Here is an 18,906-nt window from a genome sequence, read left to right on the forward strand (position 1 = left end):
CTATTATGTCTGTACTTTGCTGTCTCTACTCTAGCCTACTCTGTCTCTACTGTTTCTATTGTGTCTCCACCCCCTCTACTGTGTCTCTACTGTCTCTATTACATCTTTACTGTGTCTCTACTGTCTCTTTTATGTCTCTACTCTACTACTGTCTCTACTCTACTGTTTCTATTATGTCTCTACTGTCTCCATTACATCTTAACTGTATCTCAACTGTCTTTTATGTCTCTACTCTAGTGTTGCTTCTGTCTCTACTGTTTCTATTGCGTCTCTACCCCCTCTACTGTCTCTATTAGCTACATCTTAACTGTGTCTCAACTGTCTCTTTTGTGTCTGTGTATCATCATCATCCCGGTTCTCGGAGCGCAGCCCCGGGGATGAGTCGGACCTGTGGCCGCGCCCTGAGCGTTGATCTGCGGACAGAGTCGCTGGATTTAACCGGAGGATCAACGGAGCTCCAGTTACAGGATTTAAGTCAAGAAGAAGGAAAAGCTGCTTCATTAACACACACACACACACACACACACACACACACACACACACACACACACACACACACACACACCGACCCCAGCAGGTACATGAACTTCTCCTCCGTGGCCAGACTCGCATCGATGGTGACGGACAGAAAGCGCGGATCGACCCGGTGCGTCACGGAGGACAGGTCCACGGTCACGGCCACGGCCACGGTGCTGTTATAGTCCACTGGTTCTGGTGGTCCTGTTCCTCCGGTCCGGGTCCGAATCCCGTGGGTCCGGACCGACACGAGCCAGACCAGAAGAAGCAGCTGCAGCGGCGCGAGGTGAACCATGTCTGACTGCTGCTGCTGCTCCAGCTGCACGTGAGCAACTTCCTGTAACGTTACTAGGTCTGTTTACCGTCGGGCACGCGCTTCTCCTTTTGGGATCACACAGGAGCGGCATCACATGCACACGCACACACACACAAAGAGACACACACACACACACAAAGAGACGCACACACACAATGGAGCGGAATGTTTCTGTATTTGTAACTTTAACCCTCTTGTTGTCAGACTGACCCGATCTGTTTTACTGCTCCTTCTTTCCCCTCTCTCTCTCCTTTCCTCCCTCCCTCCCTCTCTCTCCTTTCCTCCCTTCCTTCTGTCCCTCCATCCTTCATTGCTTCTTCCCCTCTCTCTCCCCTTCCCTTCCTTCCTTCTGTTGCTCCACCCCTTCCTTCCTCCCTCTCTCCTTTCCTTCCCCTCTCTCTCCTTTCCTCCCTTCCATCCCTCCTTCCTTCCCCCCTCTCTCCCTTCTGTCCCTCCTTCCTTCTGTCCCTCCATCCTTCCTCCCCCTCTCTCCTTTCCTCCCTTTCTTCCCCCATCCTTCCTTCCTCTCTCCTTTCCTCCCTTTCTTCCCCCATCCTTCCTTCCTTCCTCTCTCATTTCCTTCCTCTCTTCTCACCTTTCCCCACTCCTTCCTTTCTCCCTTCCTTCTTTCCTCCATCTATTTTCCCTTCCTTCCTCCCTTCTTTCCCTTCATCCTTTATTCTTCCTTCCTTGACCCAATCTGTTGCCTTCCTCCTTTCTTTCCTCCCTTCTTTCCCTCCATCCTTCGTTGACCAAGGAGGACAACACAGAGGAGGGTTAAAGCGAAACACAACATTGTTTTTTCATGCACTGATCAGTTTTGAGATTTTGTTTCCTTAACATGTTTTCTCTCAGACTAGTGGAAAGAAATGGTAGAAAATCCACATTAAGGTTTTTATTTTGCGTCATTTAGTCTCTTTCATATGTAAATTTATCCTAAATTCACCAAAAGTTAGTCCGACACATGTCCTGTCTGGTGTCACTGTAAAGTTCTCTAAAATTGTCATTTCCTTTGTACCAGCAACAAATCATAAAAGTAGGATTGACAATAACAATCTATGGAAAGAGTTTTTCTTCAGACTCTGAGCTAGAAATCTCCACTTCAGCAGCACTTACAGACACCAAACCTTCCACTTTGATCCCTTTCTATATCCTGAAGGTTTATACAGAGGGGATTGTTGATATATCATTCACAGCCTCATTTATACAACATTGTATTACAAAAAACATGAAGAAATTTGATTTTTTTTTTTAGGGCTGGTGACAGTATTTTCTCATTTACAGAGTGATAAAAAGAGATATCCAAAATCCTCCTCTGTAAAAACTCTCTCTAAACTCTAAAATGTCAACAAAATAAAACAAAATTCTGAAAGTAGCTTTATTGTTCAGATTTCTGTTCTAGAAATGTATGCAAATTAGGTCATATTTCATTAGATATAGCCTCATTTACATATTTAAACATAAAATTTGACAAAACTTGTAATACAATAAACAATTGTCTTAATGTACAATGATTCTTATAGTGCTCTTACTATGATGAATTCATGAGGTGGTATGTATGTGTTATGTTATATGTGCAATGCTGTTATGTCTTGTGTTTGCTGGGTTGGTACGGCGGAGGTGTATTGTTTTTTTGTCATTGTGGCCATCAAGGCATTTATGGCGCAGCTACAGAGTCCAAGACAAATTTCCCTGAACGGGACAATAAAGTTTATCGTATCGTATCATATAATGTAAGAGATAAACTTGGGAAGTGTCACAGTGATATCTGTTAGTTTAAATTTTGACCCAGTTCACCTGTAGTGTCTCACTTTAAATTAAACTTTAATAAAAAGCAGCTGAGTTAAGGAAACAGGTGGAGAAAACCTGAAATATATTTATTGATCTTGAAGCAGATGGATTCTATCTCTATAAAACATGAGATTAATTAATTTTTCATCAGATCTTTATTACATCATTTTATAAAACTGCTCTGATCACCTGTTAATGTGAGAAGTTCAAGTACTGGACAAAATGTTGGGAAGATTAAACTGTAAAACTGTGACACTATATAAAGTAAATGTTCTGGTTTAATCACATCAGTCACTGTAATACACTGCTTTTTCTGATGATATTGTCTGTTTTTATTAGTTTATCATGATGTTTTGATGATTGATCCATCTGCCCTTCTGTTTGTATCGTCATAAAACTCAACATAATTCAAATTATATTAATATTTTAAATACATCTCGTCTGAACACAGTTGAATTTCATTGATCAGTTTGTGTTTTAAGATTTAATTTGTCTTTTTAAATAGAAAATCAATCCTCAATATTTTACTAATATAAGTTATTTAACTGAGAACAGAGTAATTTTTTTTTTTTTTAAGTAAAAATTCCACATAAAGATTCCGATGTGTTTGATTCTCAATATTATTTTCTTTTATTTTACCAACTTTCTTGTAGAAATGTTTAAATTATTTGTTGCACCTGCAGATGAAGAACTGTAGTTGTTGGTTTTTGTGTCTTTATTTTAAAAACCGCAGCTGGCAGAGCTCCAGATGTGTGAACTGAACGACAGCGACTCATCCAGATGTTTTTATTTATTTACAGGTGGTTGATAAACAGAATAAATAATTGACCTCTGTGACCTTTGACCTCGTTCTCCATGATCGTCAAGAGTCTGGTCACGGGAGTCTCCATTATAGCAGGAAATGAAACCATAAAACCAGGAACCAGCTGACTGACGATGATGATGATGATGGTGATGACGATGATGTCATCCGTGTGGCCCCGCCCCCTCAGCGGTGGGCAGGTCGGTGGGCGGAGCCAGAAGCTCGTCCACTTCCTCCTGTAGCGCCGACGCCTTCTCACTGAGCAGCATCTGCAGCACAAACACACGTCATCTGTTCACCAGTTAAAGGATAATTACCGTTTTTTTTTTTTTACAACCTGGACCTTATTTCTAGCATAAAATACGATCATTTCCTCCCCCAGATAACTTTGGTGTCATTACAAGTCGTTGTGATGAAATGAGCTCCAGCCGAGAGGCGCGTATATCCGTATAATGGAGTCTACAGCCTCTAATGGCGCATTTCCACTAGCACGGTTCGGCTCGGTACGGCACGGCTCGGCGCGCTATTGCGTGTTTCCACTAGCACGCAGTACCTGCAACCAGGTACATTTTTGGTATCACCTCAGCCCTGGTTCCAAGCGAGCCGAAGCGTTACTAAAACGTGACGTCAGCCGACTGCCTTCCACTGATTGGCCGATGAGTGTCGTCACTGGAAGCGACGACCGACAACAGAAATGTTCCTGCTGAAGCCTGAAGCCTGTTATTACCAGAGAATTTCTAATATTGAGACTGGCTCTGTTATTACGTGACTTTATTAAGTTTTAATATTTTTTCAAGCGAGAAAGTAACTGTTTAGATCCCCATGTGCGGTTAGTTTATCCAAACGACGGCTGTTTAGAAGTTTGCCCCGATGTTTTTCGGAGAAGTGAAGCTCCAGGTCCGAGCAGCGGTTCATCACAGAGGCAGCAGCCCGGCTCCTGACGTGCTCCGCCGGCCAGCCTACCACCGTCACCCCGAGGAGAAAACGACCGCTAATTAACTTCCCCGGTGGCTTTTAGAGGTTTACCACCGGCTGGTTAAACTCTTAAATGTTGGTCTCATTGATGAAATCTAACAATTGTGGCTGTAGCAGAAGTTTGTTTGTGGTTAGACAGAAGAGCAGCACTGCCTTGGGGTCTGTACGCACAGAAAACACCACATTTACATCAATAAATAAATGTTTTACAATGAACCAGGCCGATCTCAGAGCTGGTAGACTCTCCGGTAAGGCATATTGAACGGTTAAATGCCGTTAACGGGACGAGAGCAGTCAAAACGGCGGTTTAAAGCTAGCTACAGCGAGGGTAGGTTCACTTCCTGTTTACAAAGTAAAAGCACCAGTTCTATCGTAATGGCTTTCCTTATGATAAAAGGCAATGGGTATTTTATTTTGTGAAAATAACCGGAAGTGCGTTGCTCACTACGGCTAGCTTTAGTAACGCCGACTTCGTTGAAACAAAATTGTAAACAGCTGGTATTTTGTCAGTTTTTCAACACGGTGGGGATCTAAACGACTACTTTCTCGCCTGAAAATGTTTCAAATGTTGCTAAAGTTATATATTTACAGAGTTTAGAGCGTTGCTCGGCGCCGTGTAAATGACGTCACGGCGGCACTAGTGATACTCAGTTGTAATGGAAACACAACCAAACCGAGCCGAGCCGTGCCGTGCCGAGCCGTATCGAGCCGAGCCGTGCTAGTGGAAATGCGCCATAAATAACACATTATCTGCAGAGAAACTCCTTCATTTCACAATATTTAGTTATGATTAGGGCTGGGCCGATATGCTTTTGTGCCGATTCGATTCTCTAACGATTTTTGGGTCCCGATTCGATTTAAATTGCGATTCTGATTAAACAAGTATTGCCATCCGATTTTACCAAGTATTGCGATTGCCTTATATTTCAATTACCGGTATTGTGATTTTCTTTCCTTAAAGGGATAGTTCAACATTTTGGCAAATTGGCCCATTGCCATAATCGCTATAGTCATAGCAGTAGGTTCGTTAACTTTATTTGTCGGTGTAACCTATTTTTAGAACGGTGGAGTGGAGCAGCAGGCTGCTCAGAGCTACGCTGTGGAGGCTAATGGAATTTCTTGGTTTCTCTCACCAGACTCATCAAATACAAGTCTGCTTGCTGAAAAACTGTCCCTGAACGCAACACGCATCAGCGGTTTTGCATGAATTTACCTCTAAAACAGCTCCGTCTCGTAACGTTCCGTTATTATCTCATAGCGTGGTGAATGTGCAGCTCACAACTTGTCCACGACAGCGTTTTTGAGTTGTTGGATTGTGTATTTGATGAGTTTGATGAGGGAAACCAAGAAATCCCATGAGCCTCCGTAGCGTAGCTCTGAGCAGCTCACGGCTCTGCTCCGCCGTTCTAAAAATAGCTTACACCGACAATTAAAGGTAACGAACCTACTGCTGCTATGACTATAGGGATTATGGCAATGGGCCAATTTGCCAAAATGTTGAACTATCCCTTTAAACAAGAGCAGGTTAAACCAAACACCTGACAATACATCATAAGTCATATTTACAAAAAACAATACACACATCACATCAGTTTGTCTGTTGTGTTGGTTTTTTCACATAGATATCTGTGAACAAACGAACACAACAGGCCGGTTTGACTTTGTCGAGTGTAATGGCACAGAATATATGATCGTACAATAAAGATTGGTCGTCCCAAAAAAAAAGAAAAAAATCGAAAAAGGTTTTTAAAAATCGGCAGAAAAAAATCGCGATTAATATAAAAATCTATTTTTTGGCCCAGCCCTACTGGATGATGTCATCTCTGAGCACCGCGCGGCTCATTCTGATAATAATCATTCCGCTTCGGCATTCGGGTCCATTTTTATCTCAACTATCCGGAGCTTTAGTGAGTCCAGGTTGAGGAGAGGAAGCCTGTGGAAGCTGAACTTCATCCAGCTGCTCATTTTGTTCTGACAAGTCAGAAACACACAGAAACGAACCGTAACATTAGCATTAGCAACAAGCCGCGCAGCGTGGCGCTCAGAGATGACATCATCCAGGTCAGAGGTCAGTAGGTCAACCTACAGACCCCGGATGTTGATAGCAGCTAACCCCGGACTCAGAGGGGAATAGCACTAGCCTATCAGAACTAAATAATGGTGAAATGAAGGAGTTTCTCTGCAGATAATGTGTTATTTAGAGGCTGCATTCTGCTGCCCTGTAGACTCCATTATACGGATATACGCGGCTCTCGGCTGGAGATAATTTCATCACAACCACTTGTAATGACACCAAAGTTATCTGGGGGAGGAAATGATCGTATTTTATGCTAGAAATAAGGTCCAGATTGTAAAAAACGTTTATTATCCTTTAATGACATCACGGATGATGATGAAGGAGGAGGAGGAGCCTCACCTTCGCCGACGCTACGATCTGATTGGCCTGTTTCCTGTAGAGGTTTTCTATGGAGCGGGACAGGAGGGCCGGGTCGGCGTTGGCCAGGTGAGTCAGAGTCTTGTAGCCGGCGTCGTACAGCTGCTTCGCCCGACACTGTACACACACACACACACACACACACACACACACACACACACACACACACACACACACACACACACACACACACACACACACACACACACACACACACACACACACACACACACACACACACACACAATCTGTCAATCAGATACAAGCTAAAAGTGAGACTGGGCTTTTATTTCAGAAACAAATCTTGTTTTTCTTTTGTCTCTAAAAAAAAAAGGCTTGTTGCTGCTACTTTTATCCCTTTGTTGGATTATGGTGATGTACTGTACATGAATCCCTGCTCTACCTCTTTGCATTATGCTGGATGCCATTTATCATTGTGCTTTAAGATACATTACCGGCTGTAAGTCACTCACCCATCATTGTACTCTGTTTGCTAAAGTAGGCTGGCTGTCTTTGTCTGCACGTAGGCTTTTACACTGGTACATCTTCATCTATGAAGCAATTATTGGACTACTTCCCTCATACCTCTGCACCTACCTCACTCTCACATCAAACCCATCATACATACAGATTGCGCTCTCTGGACTTTCTATCTACCTCTGTCCCTAGAACTCATACTGAGTTTGGTAAAAGGGCATTCATGTACTCTGCTCCCTCTGGCTGGAACAATCTCCAAAAAACACTAAAACTCTTCCGGTTTGGCTGCGATGGAGTAGACGCGTGTCGAGTCTCGCTCCCGCAACTATTGTCAATTTAACGTTTCAAGACCCCGAAAGTCACAACAAAGGGTAATATTCATCTCTTTTGACGGACATATCCCCGAAATATGTCGACGTACGCGACCAGACACAACGTAAAAGAGCAGGGTGCTAAGGTCAGTCCCGCACACGAGGCAAGTGATGAGTTTAGCATGGCAGCCATTGCTAACCTTTTGGAAGACCACCGCCAAGCCCTCTCCGCTGATTTCAAAGCCTCCATTTCAACACTCGAAACAAAGCTGGACCACGTCCACACCACAGTGTCTGACCACGCTCAGAAGATAGTCTCTCTCGAGGTAAATGCTACTCTACAAGACGAGCGCCTGTTGACAGTGGAGGCATCCTGTGCTATGCTAACGGAGAGCAATGCTAAGCTGTTAGCTAAAGTCAGCGACCTGGAGTCCCGGAGCCGGCGGAACAATATCAGAGTGGTCGGCGTACCTGAGTCAGTGGAGGGACCGCGACCCACAGCCTTCTTTGCAGACCTGCTCATGGAAGTTTTTGGCGAAGGCGTCCTGGACTCACCGCCGGAATGTGACCGAGCTCATCGTACGCTATCCGAGAAACCGAAGCCGGGGCAGAGAGCACGGCCCGTCATTATCAGGCTGCACAGGTACCAGGTGAAGGAGAGGATCATACGTGAAGCCCGAACCAGGAGAGGCAAGCTGCAGTACAGAGGCTCCCCCATCTCCATTTACGAGGACTACGCGCCGGAGGTTGTGGAACAACGCCAGAAGTACAGGGAGGTGATGTCGGAGCTCTACAACATGGGCTTCAAACCTGCATTGCTATTCCCTGCCAGGCTTGTCATCGTGATGAAAGATGGGGAGAGGAAGAGGTTTTCTTCGGTCTCCGAGGCTAGAGGCTTCATAACATCCATCCGCACGGAGGAGACCTGACGACCATGAGCGACTACAGTAAGCCCACCATGATGAACCACTGTTATGCTTACTGGATAACCGTGAGTTAATATGATGCCAACTATATAACTGTCTTCACCAGCCCCGGACGGGCCTGGAGTTAATTCTCAGACTGCATCATTAGTAGTTACAGACCACGGTCCCGACGGACTGCTGGTGTTTTGACTGTGCAGAGGTTTAAACAATAATCACCGGCTGGACATTTTATTACATTACCTGCACATTGATTTGAGATCCGATATTCGCTAATATTTTTTTGAATTCCCTCTTTTTCATGTTTCTTTCTTCTCGTTTACACCAGGCTACTTTAAGAATTTAGATTATCTTCAACCCGTTCTCGTGCCAAGTTTTTTTTTTTTTTTTTTTTTAATTTACACATGTGTTTGCAAAGTTTAACAAGCTCTACCTCCTGGTCCTGGATGTTATTATTATTCTCACAGGATGTTCTAGAGTTTTTAAACGTTGTATGGAGCCATAGATGTGCAAGTCCTATGCAGTAATATTTTATACTTTGGCTCATTTCTCCGCAAAAAAAAAAAAAAAAAAAAAAAAAAGTTTATATACCTTGTCTGGAACATAGCACTTGATATGTTTATTAATGTTTTTCTCTGTGACTTATGTGGGGTCAATTATTGTTAATGCAAGGGAAGGAGACCCCGGAAGCTTAGTTTAGTTGTTAGCTGGGAGCTGGAGAGCTCAGATGTTGTTCCTTATTGTGGGTGTAGCCCTCAGGTGGTCACAAATGTTATCACTGTTTTGTCTTTATTTTTTGTTCCCCCCCCCCCTTTTTTTTTTTCTCTCTCTCCTTTTTTTTCTCTCCTTTTCAACGCCTCCCCATTCTCTCTCCCTTCATTACAGTACAGAATACAGGTCATGCAGTGTCAATCTAACTTGTTACTGTCGGCTCTATGGCTAATGCTGTGAAGACAGATAACGGAGTTCGTCTGATTTCCTGGAATACTAAGGGCATGAACAATGCGATTAAAATTGGTAAGATCCTGACACAGTTACAACACCTTAAAGGGGACGTGATATTTTTGCAAGAGACACATCTCAAAACATCTGACACCCCACGTATTAAGAGGGCGTGGATGAGCCACTTATTCCATTCAAAATTTACAGATAAAGTTAGAGGGGCAGCCATTATTATTCATAAAAGGGTCTTGTTCGAGCCAACAAATGTAATTCTAGACACTGACGGCCGCTATGTCATAGTTTCGGGCACGCTTCAGAATATACCTGTGGTCTTAGTTTCAGTTTATGCGCCAACCTGGGACGATGACCAATTTTTTACGAGGCTCTTTGCAAAAATTCCAAACGCTGATAGTCACCGCATTATTATGGGTGGGGACTTTAATCTCGTGCAGGATGTGACTCTCGACAGATCTTCCCCTACACAAACCACACTATCCAAATCAGCGAATGTAGTAAAAACGTATGTATCGCAGTTGGGAATCTCTGATCCTTGGAGGTTTAAAAACCCCCATGGTAGAGCTTTTTCTTTTTTTTCCCATGTACACCACACGTTCTCCCGAATAGATTTCTTCCTGCTTGATAATAATCTCCTAGACGCCGTGAATGCATGTGAGTATCACCCAATAACCATCTCCGACCATGCTCCCACCACAGTTGACATTAGTTTTCCACGAGATACAACTCCACGCTCACGATGGAGGTTCAGCTCGCACTTGTTGTCAGATAATACATTCAAAGATTTTGTTGCGACTCAAATTCGTTCTTACATAGAGTTTAATGACACCCCTGATGTCAGCAGTAACATTCTGTGGGAAGCGCTTAAAGCTACTATTCGTGGACAGGTGATATCTTATATTTCCCAAATGAGAAGGGCTGAGCAGGCTAGGCTGGTGGAAATTGCAGAGGAACTTTTAAAGCTTGATGGAACCTACTCCACCTCCCCATCCCCCACCCTCTATAAGAAACGGTTACTGCTGCATTCGGAACATGACCTGTTAATGACACGCGTAGTGGAGAGACAGCTGCGACAATCGAAACAAAACTTTTTTGAGCAGGGAGATAAGGCTGGAAGATTATTGGCACAGCAGGCCCGCGCAGCTAGCGCTTCTAGATTGATTTCTCAAATTAAGCAACCTGATGGTAGCCTCGCTTCTGATCCAGCAGTTATCAATAAGTGTTTTTCTGATTTCTATACCACACTGTATACTTCTGAATGCAACCCAATTACTGCAGCGACCCCCAATCCTTTAGACCGGTTAACATATCCTCAAATTGAAGTAAATATCGCCAGAGAATTGGGCAGACCCATCTCTTTGTTGGAGGTGCACGAAGCAATCAATTCTATGCAAAACAGGAAATCTCCCGGTCCCGACGGTTTTACAGTCGAGTTCTTTAAGGCGTACTCGATGTTACTAGCCCCCATCCTGGTGAGAATGTTCAATGATTCCTTTACTGAAGGCAGACTGCCAGCGACCCTGTATGAGGCATCTATTTCACTGCTTCTGAAGAAAGATAGAGATCCTACCTCCTGTGGTAGCTATAGACCTGTCTCACTTTTAAACATAGATTATAAGATTCTGGCTAAGGTTCTCGCCCTCCGCCTCCAAAGTGTGATGTCATCAATAATCTCCTTAGACCAGACAGGCTTCACATTGGGGAGACATCCATTCTTTAACACCAGAAGGCTATTGAACATTATATACTCACCCGCGTCAAACACTCCTGAAATTGTAGTGGCGCTTGATGCAGAGAAAGCTTTTGACCGGGTGGAGTGGGGATTTCTATTTTTTATTTTAGAGAAATTTGGCTTTGATTCTAATTTTATTTCTTGGGTTAAACTTCTGTATGCCATCCCCTCGGCTTCTGTAAATACTAACGGCGTCCATTCAGCATACTTCCCTCTCAAACGTGGGACCCGGCAGGGATGTCCGCTTTCACCCTTGTTGTTCAATATAGCCATCGAGCCACTAGCCATCTGGCTTAGAAACCAGAATGAGTTTGAAGGCATTTCTCGTTTCGGTCTAGTTCACAAACTCTCTTTATATGCTGATGACCTTCTCTTATTTATTTCAAACCCCACATCCTCCCTCCCCCCAATTTTGTCAACTCTGGATCAGTTTGGGCACCTATCAGGGTATAAATTAAACATTCAGAAAAGCGAGCTATTTTTTGTTAATAATTTGGCGAGATCTCTCCCACAATCCGTATTTCCTTTCAAAATAGCTGAAGAGGGATTCAAGTATCTGGGGGTGTTTATTACCAGCTCCTTCAGGGAACTCTTTCAGAAGAATTTTCAGCCCTTATTAGATAAATGCAAGTCGGACTTGTCCAGATGGGCTGCCCTCCCCCTGTCTCTTGCAGGCCGAGTTAATCTCATTAAGATGGTAGTTCTTCCGAAATTTTTGTATCTTTTTCAACACATTCCAATTTGTCTTAATAAATCCTTTTTTGTTAATCTCGACCAACAATTTAATACTTTTATTTGGCATAATAAACCAGCCCGTATTAAGAAAAACATTCTTCAACTTCCCAAACCTGAAGGTGGGCTAGCATTGCCAAATTTTCGCCACTATTTTTGGGCCTGCAACATTAATAAACTTATATATTGGCTCCATGGTGAAGGTGCAGACACCTGTCCACCCTGGGCTCACACTGAGATCTCATCTTCTTCTTGCTCTCTACATTCTACGATATGTTCACAGCTCCCCATAAGTGCCCATAATGTCTCACCTAATCCGGTCGTCACCAATACAATTAAAATTTGGATCCAGTTCAGAAAGCAGCACGGTTTCCATAGGGCTTCAGTTCTTTCCCCGGTTTTGAATAATTATGCATTTCTCCCTTCCCGCTCTGACCCTACATTCCGCATATGGTCGGATAAGGGCCTCAGAACACTTAAGGACCTGTATGAAGAAGGTGTTTTCACGTCTTTTGCATCTATGTCAGATAGATACAACCTGCCTAATAGCCATTTTTTTCGGTATCTTCAAATTAGACACTTTATCCAAAAGCAGTTCCCACATTTCCCAAACCGCCCCCCTGAAGCTGAAATAGACCAACTGCTGTCTCTCGACCTGCAACAAAAGCGACTGATATCTGTCATTTATAATAAGATTGCACTTCTGAGCCCAGCCCCCACTATATCGCCTAAAAACGTATGGGAAAAGGATTTGGGGGTAGACATTACTGATGTCCAGTGGAGAGACATTTTAAAACTAATCCATTCTTCGTCGATTTGCGCCAGGCACGGTCTATTACAGTGGAAGGTGCTTCACAGAGCCCATTTCACTAACGCTAAATTGGCAAAGATATATCCAAGTCACAGTGATGCCTGTAACCGCTGTAAACAGTCCCCAGCCGACCATGTGCACATGTTCTGGTCGTGCCCGAGGTTGACCAACTTTTGGTCCAATATATTCCAAACTCTCAAACAGGCTCTTAACACAAATTTAGAACCAAATCCCCTGACTGCTCTTTTTGGTCTTCCTCTGCCTAAAAATCTCCCTGTTTCTACACAGCGTGTCATGGCCTTTACCACCTTGCTAGCCAGGCGTGCCATTCTACTTAAATGGAAGCATGTTTCCCCACCGACTCATAACAGTTGGATACGGGAGATTTTACAATGTCTAAAGTTAGAGAAGTTAAGGTTTTCACAGAAGGGATCTCTGACAGCATTCCATAAAACTTGGGACCCACTGCTGGATTATATTAGTAACAGTCTTAATGTTACTCCTGATGATGCCGAGGACGCTTCTTAACTGTTGGAAAGAGAGAGTACCCCCCCCCCCCCCCCCCCCCCTTTTTATTTTTTATTTTTTTATTTTTATTTATTTATTTTCTTCTATTCTCCTTTGATATTTATTTATATTTGTATATATACTTACATTTGATATTTCTTCTTTGATACATTTGATACTTTACCCTTTTTTTTGTCTTATCTGTACTAAATTTATTTGTGTAATAATTGAGTCGTTTACTGTGATTACATCTGACATGGGTTGTTGGGAGGGATAGTGGGATTCATGTTGGGGTTCTCTTTTTGTCTTGTTCTTTTTTTGTACTTCACTCTAATGCAGACGCTCTAACACAACGTGAAACTGATGTATTGTTCTGTACTGTCTGCAAAAACTCAATAAAGAAATTGGGAAAAAAAAAAAAAAAAACACTAAAACTACAGGCATTCATCACCCTTTCCGATTTTAAAACCAGACTTAAAGGGATAGTTCACCCAAAATTCAAATTTCACTCATTATCTACTCACCCTCATGTCAACTAATAGCTGTGAGAATTTTCAGAGTCCTCCGTTCCTTCTCTGAGTTACGGGGGGGTCTGCGCAGCAGTATTTGTCCATATAATGGTTGTGAATGGACACCACGTTTCTTCGTCCAAAAAGACACACCAAAAAACATCCAAATACCTCCATACTGCTCGTCTGTAATGTCCCTCTTGTATTGAAGCCCCAACATGAGAAATTGTTCCGAAAAAAATTAAATAAGTCTATATTTTAAGCTTGTTTGTAGCGGAAGCTCCCAGTGTCTCAGTTCACTGCTCTGCCTGTGTAAATGCAAATCTCACGTGATTTGCACTGACCGGCGGAACAATTTCTCATGTCGGGGCTTCAATACAAGAGGGACATTACAGACGAGCAGTATGGAGGTATCTGGATGTTTTTTGGTGTGTCTTTTTGGACGAAGAAACATGGTGTCCATTCACAACCATTATATGGACAAATACTGCTGCGCAGACCCCCCCGTAACTCAGAGAAGGAACGGAGGACTCTGAAAATTCTCACAGCTCTTAGTCGACATGAGGGTGAGTAGATAATGAGTGAAATTTGAATTTTGGGTGAACTATCCCTTTAACGGCTTTTTAATGGCAAATCATGGAGTGTGTAAATGTTTTACTGTTTAGTATTTTATCATCACTGGATAGCAGTCTTTTAGTGTGTATTGTTGTGCATTGTTCTGTTCTATCTTGGTTGATTTAACATAATCTCTCTTCCCTCAGGATCCCCTGGTACAGCCTTTTCTTCTACCACAGCCCTCTCTTCCTCCTTCTCTTCCCCCCATATCCCCGCCGGACTGTAGAACATAGGGCTCTGGACGTCATTTATCATTTATTTTTTCTTAAAATAAAAAAAAGAATAATAAAGATAATCAATTAAATCATCAAAATATTGGTGATTGATTGATTGATCAATTGATGTCTCAGAACGTCTTTCAGCTCTATAAAAATAAAAAATAAAAACTGGAGAGGAATTCACAAATTCCAGTTTAAGATGTTTGGTCTCATTTGTTAAGAAATAAATAAATAAAATTGATTGATTGATTATTGGAACAGCTGCAGATGAACAACTTATATCTAATCTGTCAGATTTCAATCAGATTCATTGATCATGAGACTGTTTTTTGTTTAATTAGAAGCAGGTTTGTTTCCATCTCTCTCTCAGAGCTGAAACTTATTGATTATTGAGTCAGTAGTTTCTCATTCACTCTGATGTAAAATGAGCAGCAGCAGATGACTTCAAATGATCGATCGATTATCAATCGCTAGATCCAAATACTGGTTATTGATTGATTCATTGATCAGTTGATGTCTCCGAACGTCTATTAGCTCAATAAAAATCAAAGAACCAACTGGAGAAGAATTTCAGAAGAATTCCAGTTGAAGAAGTTTTGTCTTATTTGTTAAAAAATAAATGAATGATAAATAACATTGATTGAATGATTGATTGATTATTGGAACAGCTGCAGATGAACAACTAATATCTAATCTGTCGGATTTCAATCAGATTCATTGATCATGAGACTTTTTTTGTTTAATTAGAACCAGGTTTGTTTCCTCATGTCTGATTGATCGACATCAAATCAGAGCTGAAACTGATCAGTATTGATCGATTATTGAGTCAGAAATAAAAGTGAAATGTTTGTTTTAGTTTCTCATTCACTCACTCTGATGTAACATGAGCAGTAAATAATCGATCGATTATCAATCACTAGATTCTCTCTTCGCTCCAACACTAGACCCAAACCTGCGTCTCTCCGTGACCTCTGACCTTTGACCCCGGGGCGTGTGACTGACCTCCATGACCCCGGTGACCTCCATCAGGGGGACGAGCTCGGCCTTCACACAGTAGCTCAGCCGGCGGGTCAGCTCGGTCAGCAGCGCTCGGAACGGCCACAGCTCCTCCAGCTCCTACACACACACACACACACACACACACACACACACACACACACACACACACACACACAGAGAAACACACACACACACACACACACACACACACACACACACACACACACACACACACACCTCTTGTTAACGGTACTGTTCCTTCTTTCCTCCTTTCCTTCTGTCCATCCTTCCTTCCCCTCTCTCTCTCCTTTCCTCCCTCCTCTCTCTCTCCTTTCCTTCTGTCCTTCCATCCTTCCTTCCTCCCTCCTTCCCCTCTCTCCTTTAATCCCTTCCTTCTGTCCCTCCATCCTTCCTCCCCCCCCTCTCTCTCCTTCCTTTCTTCCTCCCTCCTTCCCCTCTCTCTCTTTTCCTCCCTTCCTTCTGTCCCTCCATCCCTTCTTCCCCTCTCTCTCTCTTTTCCTCCCTTCCTTCTGTCCCTCCTTTCCTCCCTTCCTTCCTCTCTCCCTCCTCTCTCTCTCCCTTCCTCCTGTTCCTCCACCCTTCCTTCCTTCCTCCTTCCCCTCTCTCTCGCTCCTTTCCTCCCTTCCTTCTGTCCCTCCATCCTTCCTCCCTCCTTCCCCTCTCTCTCTCCTTTCCTCCCTTCCTTCTGCCCTTCCTTCCTCTCTCTCTCTCCTTTCCTCCCTTCCTTCCTCTCTCCCTCTCCTTTCCTCCCTTCCTTCCTCTCTCTCTCCCTTCCTTCTATTCCTCCACCCCTTCTTCTTTCCTCCCTCCCTCCCTCCTTCCCCTCTCCTCCCTTCCTTCCTCTCTCTCTCTCCTTTCCTCCCTTTCTTCCTCCATCCTTCCTCCCTCCCTTCTTTCTGTCCCTCCTTCCTTCCTTCAGCGGGGCCTGTGTGTGGGAGTGGGCGGGGCCTAATGTCTGTGAGTGGGCGTGGCCTGTGTGTGTGAGGGGGCGTGGCCTGTTACCTGGGTGAAGTGCAGCACGCAGGAGCAGAATGCGGAGGAGGAGCTGAGCAGCGTCTGGACGAAGCCTCGGCTCAGCTGGAAGCGACTCGACACCAACCACAGGTCTGTTTCCTTCAGCAGAGAGAACAGGACCAGAGCCAGGTACATCCTGCCCACCACCGCCGCGTCCGCGCTCTGACCGCCGCCATCGCCACGGAGACACAGAGAGGGTTAATACATCTAATCCAGCCAATAAAACTGGTCACAACTGGAACAGAATGAAAGGTGCCACAAGGCCAATAAACGATCTGTTGGAGCTATTTATTTATTTATTTATTTATTTAATGTTAGTATTTAGTGCTGTTTAGTTTAGTATTTCATGTAGTGAGTATATCTGAATCAATTTATTTGATTTCATTAACACTTTACAATAAGGGTCCCTTAAAGCAGAAGTAAGTGATATATTTGTGTTAATATAAGTCTTAAATAGTTGTATCTTCCGACAGCAATCACTTACATAGAGTGTTTGGACCGAAACACGGGTCTGTCAGTCCCTCTGCTCTGCTCTGAGCCGAAGAGAAAACATTTATCGTATCCTACAGTTTTTATCCAATGAGGAGAGAGAACGGCATGCAGGGCTGTGTGTGCAGCCAAGGAACGCCGTGAATGTGGTGACGTAGCGACGAGGACTGTTATGGTGCGTTCAAGGAAACTCGTAGACTCGTGTTTTTCCGTCCTGTGAAGTGGTACCAGTTCGATCTGGTACGAGTTCACGGGTCAGAAGTTACGAGTGGCCGTTATAGTGACTTTCACAGGTAAAACAGGTCGGAAAAACACGAGTGGGTTGCCTGGAACGCTACAAAGTCGTAAGTTGTGACTTGAAGCTGTAATTTACGATTTCAAAAGCCTGCCTGGAACGCAGCATTAGCCAAAACGACCGGATCACTCACTTCTGCTTTAATTAACGTTACTGTATTATGTTTTATTTCTTTTAACATGTCCAAAATAAACTGTAACTAACTAACTAACTAAATAGTACATTATTAAGCATTAATATATAAAGTAATGTGTAGTAATAATAATTGTATTATTCAACTTTTATTATCACTTAATAATTTATTAACTAACTTTGAGTAGTAAACATTAATTAACTGCTTACTAATAGGCTACATTAATTAATGTGTTTCCTAATCCTAAGTAATATAATAATGATTGTTAATATATCTGTAAACAGTTAATTAATGCTTTATAATGTAATGTACTAACTAATGTTAATTAAGGGGCCCTTATTGTAAAGTGTTACCCATTATAATTAGATTTCTTATTACCGTATAGTGTTGTCACGATACCAACATTTTGGTACCGGTATCGGTACCAACATGTTTTTCGATACTTTTCGATACTTTTCGGTACTTTTCCACATAAAAAGAGAACACAAAAAATGTCATTATTGGCTTTATTTTAATAGAAAAATTTTGGACCATAAAACAGGAAATCAGTAAACAGTTACTGCTGCTGCAGGATTAACATTCCATCTATATTAATCTGAACTCTTCCTAAATTAAAAAATGTCTGTTTAAAAATGAACATCAACTTGTTTTCTTTGCATTATTTGAGGTCTGAAAACACTGCATCTTTTTTTGTTATTTTGACCAGTTGTAATTTTTGGGAGAAATTGTTATCAGTAGTTTATAGAATGAAACACAAATGTTCATGTTACTCAAACATACACCTATTGTTTCCCATATGTAGACCAAATTGATTCTGTTCCCCCCACCCCCATCAACGCAATATCGTTCCGTTAATTCATCTCTGCGTAGCGCTGCTTCGCCGTGCTCACTCACTCACAGAGAGAGAGAGAGAGAGAGAGAGAGAGAGAGAGAGACAGAGAGAGAGAGACAGACAGACAGAGAGAGAGAGAGAGAGAGAGAGAGAGAGAGAGAGAGAGAGACAGAGAGAGCATGCAGCCAGTGGTGATCCGCGGTAAAAACAAAACTTATTAACGAGGCTGTGGCGGCCGTCTCTCTCTCGCGCGCGCGGCGCACACACACAGACACACACACAAACACAGGCACGTGGACAGGTGGCGCTGTAACGGTAATGATAAAAAGCACCTTGCTTCGTTTGTGACTCGCTCTCTCGCTCCTCGCGGCTCAAATTACAATGCGGCGACTTCACGCGGCGACGTCACCGCTGCTGGCGGCGCAGAATGAAAGTACCGGTCCCATCTAAGCGCAGTATGGTACCGTTTTAAATGCGTTAGTACCCCGGTACCAATC

General features: G+C 43.1%; 2 protein-coding genes across 7 annotated transcripts in view; both read right to left on the reverse strand.

Annotated features, from left to right (window-relative positions):
- LOC311007958 (heparanase-like) overlaps positions 1-1,054 on the reverse strand; it is a 30,066-nt gene extending 29,012 nt beyond the window's left edge. For all 3 annotated transcript variants that reach the window (XR_014596451.1, XR_014596452.1, XM_084001384.1), the window contains exon 1: positions 570-1,054. Coding sequence is in view for 1 of the 3 variants with exons in the window: in XM_084001384.1 (XP_083857510.1) it covers positions 570-811 (242 nt within the window). In the remaining 2 variants the exon portion in view is untranslated. The remainder of the gene's footprint in view (positions 1-569) is intronic.
- The window catches only part of LOC311007956 (helicase POLQ-like), a 107,726-nt gene that overhangs the window by 78,240 nt on the left and 10,580 nt on the right, over positions 1-18,906 (reverse strand). For 2 of the 4 annotated variants that reach the window (XM_084001380.1, XM_084001379.1), the window contains 4 exons: positions 16,649-16,822; positions 15,629-15,742; positions 6,817-6,951; positions 3,399-3,694 (listed from right to left, as the gene is read on the reverse strand). In XM_084001380.1, coding sequence (XP_083857506.1) covers positions 3,590-3,694; positions 6,817-6,951; positions 15,629-15,742; positions 16,649-16,822 — 528 coding nt within the window. In that variant the 3' untranslated portion in view covers positions 3,399-3,589. Of the gene's footprint in view, positions 1-3,398; positions 3,717-6,816; positions 6,952-15,628; positions 15,743-16,648; positions 16,823-18,906 lie in introns of those variants that run through there. The other 2 variants (XM_084001381.1, XM_084001382.1) reach the window with 2 other exon arrangements.

This window comes from Trachurus trachurus, assembly GCF_905171665.1.
Source record: "Trachurus trachurus genome assembly, contig: scaffold_124_arrow_ctg1, whole genome shotgun sequence".
Classification (NCBI taxonomy): Eukaryota; Metazoa; Chordata; class Actinopteri; order Carangiformes; family Carangidae; genus Trachurus; species Trachurus trachurus.